Consider the following 2500-nt stretch of genomic DNA (forward strand, 5'->3'; position numbering starts at 1 on the left):
TCTTTGATGAATTATGTCGTGGGACTTACAGAGATCATTTTGTCTCTTTCCAAGGATGGATTTCAGGATGGAAGTGTTCAGATGTATTGAACATTCGAAATGGCGTATGATGGACCTAATACGACTGATAATATGATTTTGGGGACTCAGGATTAAGATGTCTGTTTAGTCCCCGCCGTGTGTTTAAGACCTCACTGTCTGTGCTTGGTTCTCCTTTTATTAGGATTCATTTTCATCTGATTTTGGAAGTCCGATTATATAACTTACTTTTTAAAATGTTAGTTGTTTGTTAGATTTTCGAATAAAGTCCATTTTTGTAACTCGGAATTTGATTCAATAGCCTAGTCAATTATGATAGATAGGGTGTGTCGCATGCTTTTTAGAGCTGAGGAGGATTGCCAGGGACTTCAGATATGCAACGATTTTTCAGAGGTAAAAGGGCGTCCTTCGAGGATGTAACACATTATTTCCGAGGCAGAGTGAATTCGATATTGAACGACATTTGTAACATAATGCTTGTACATAGATCACGGTGATGTGATAAAAATTCACAAACACACAAACACACACACACACACACACACACACACACATATATATATATATATGTGTGTGTGTGTGTGTGTGTGTGCGTATATGTGTGTGTGCGTATAAATGTATGTGAGTGTGTGCATTATACAGAGGTATATATATACTTGTTCAGAACGTTAGCTTTGATTGCTACCATAGACGAATAGTGTTTAATATGTAACGGATGAAGAATATGAGCTTTATTCCCAAATTAATGTTGAATCATTAAAAAGAAAAATTTTGCTTTCAACTTTGTACATTTTGAAACTTTTGAATCATTTACTCAAGGAGACCGACGGAGTCCACGAGAGATCTCGTACAATTCCAGGGCTGAGAACTAGAAGGGCCAATGTCATAAAACCATGTTTTCAGAAAAACGCATTTAAAATATTGCTTCCTTTATTCAAATTCAGGTAAGTACAGCAAACGAAAGCTTTTTTGGGGGTTGATTGCTTAACTTATAACATTGGCCATTATAGCACCGAAACAGAGATAAATTTCTAGTTTAGTGACGGTCTTAACTACAATCGGCCATTTTTTGACATTGGCCCTTTTAGTTCTCAGCCCTAGAATTATAACCTTGAATACCTTTCGAAGGTTTTTGCTGTTACTGCCTCACTATATTTTAATTAGTAAACCGGTTCTGAAAAACTAACACTTTATTCTGTAACCCCTCACAGGAGCGTATTGCGACAGTGCCTGGGATACCTTGCACTGCTGGCCCTCGACTTTGGCGGGCACTACCGCGAAGGAATCGTGTGCCAACATCTTCACGGACGTACCACACCTTATCAACCATCCTGATGGTAAGTACAGAATGGTTTATTTTATCTCATAACCTCATGCCAGAATTTTATTGATAAAACTCTTGGTGGAGAATGGTAAGTGCATCTCCTTCCTATGTCAGTCCACATCTCAAGACATGTCAAAATTTGGAGATAAAAGTAAAGGGATTGTGTTTTCTTTTAATCTTAGATCGGTATAGATACTAGGTTCGAATATACGAGGAGAATCATTTTAGGTTAATAAATCTTAATTAAACGGTTCATTTAGGTTATAGTCAAGAAATGGTTGACTGTTGAGTTTGAAAGGAATGATTTAGAATTTGACACAAGATTAATTCCTCAAAACAATAATGACAAATTGGTTTAGACTAGTTCAGATATGAATCTGCTTTCTTTTAAATTTCACAATAGATTTGTAACTTGAGATTAATTTGTGTATGATTTCACTCCAAAAGATACAATGTATAATTGGCTGATTATTCCAGTTTAGTCAAATTAATATGTTCGTTTGAAAATTTTCATGTAGTTTATTGGCAGAATTGGATTCAAATATAGATTTAGTCCGGTAAAGAAATGGAACCAATTGACAGTCTCATAAAATTCCCCTATTAAGTGTCAGAATGAATCATTCTAGAATTTGAATTGAATTGAAATGAAAATTTGCCAAGCCGAGAATAACTTTTTAGCTCAACATTCACTTGATTAATTTGAAAAATTCCTCTTAGTTATCTAGTTTCTTCTGATTATTTAAGTGGCATCAACTGTTATTTCTAACTGGGATTTTATAATAAGTTAACAACAAAGACTGGTTACAAGATAGTTATTTGATTACCAGGGAATTCCATCGTGCATTGAAAAAGATATTTTACCATGTATCGTCATGTATTCATCTACATGGGTAAAAAATATGTAAACATTATATATCTATACTATAATATATGTGTATATATTATACGTATATATGTATATATATATTCATATATTTTATACAGAGGTGTAATTACTTGTTTAGAGCCCTAACTATGATGGCTACCATAGAGGAACAGTGTTCAGTGTGTAAGGGCAGAAGAGCTGTTGTTAAGATGAGACCTTTGGTTTCTCGCCACCTGAGCATCACACGTTGATAATCGGCTTAGTATTGTTGG

At 34.8% G+C, this 2500-nt stretch overlaps 1 protein-coding gene across 1 annotated transcript in view; it reads left to right on the top strand.

Annotated features, from left to right (window-relative positions):
* Positions 1 to 2500, top strand: part of LOC135226487 (vasoactive intestinal polypeptide receptor-like) — a 309527-nt gene that overhangs the window by 156565 nt on the left and 150462 nt on the right. Inside the window, exon 3 of the mRNA XM_064266104.1 lies at positions 1251 to 1376. Within this exon, the coding sequence (XP_064122174.1) occupies positions 1251 to 1376 (126 nt within the window). The remainder of the gene's footprint in view (positions 1 to 1250; positions 1377 to 2500) is intronic.

This window comes from Macrobrachium nipponense, chromosome 20 (assembly GCF_015104395.2).
Source record: "Macrobrachium nipponense isolate FS-2020 chromosome 20, ASM1510439v2, whole genome shotgun sequence".
Classification (NCBI taxonomy): Eukaryota; Metazoa; Arthropoda; class Malacostraca; order Decapoda; family Palaemonidae; genus Macrobrachium; species Macrobrachium nipponense.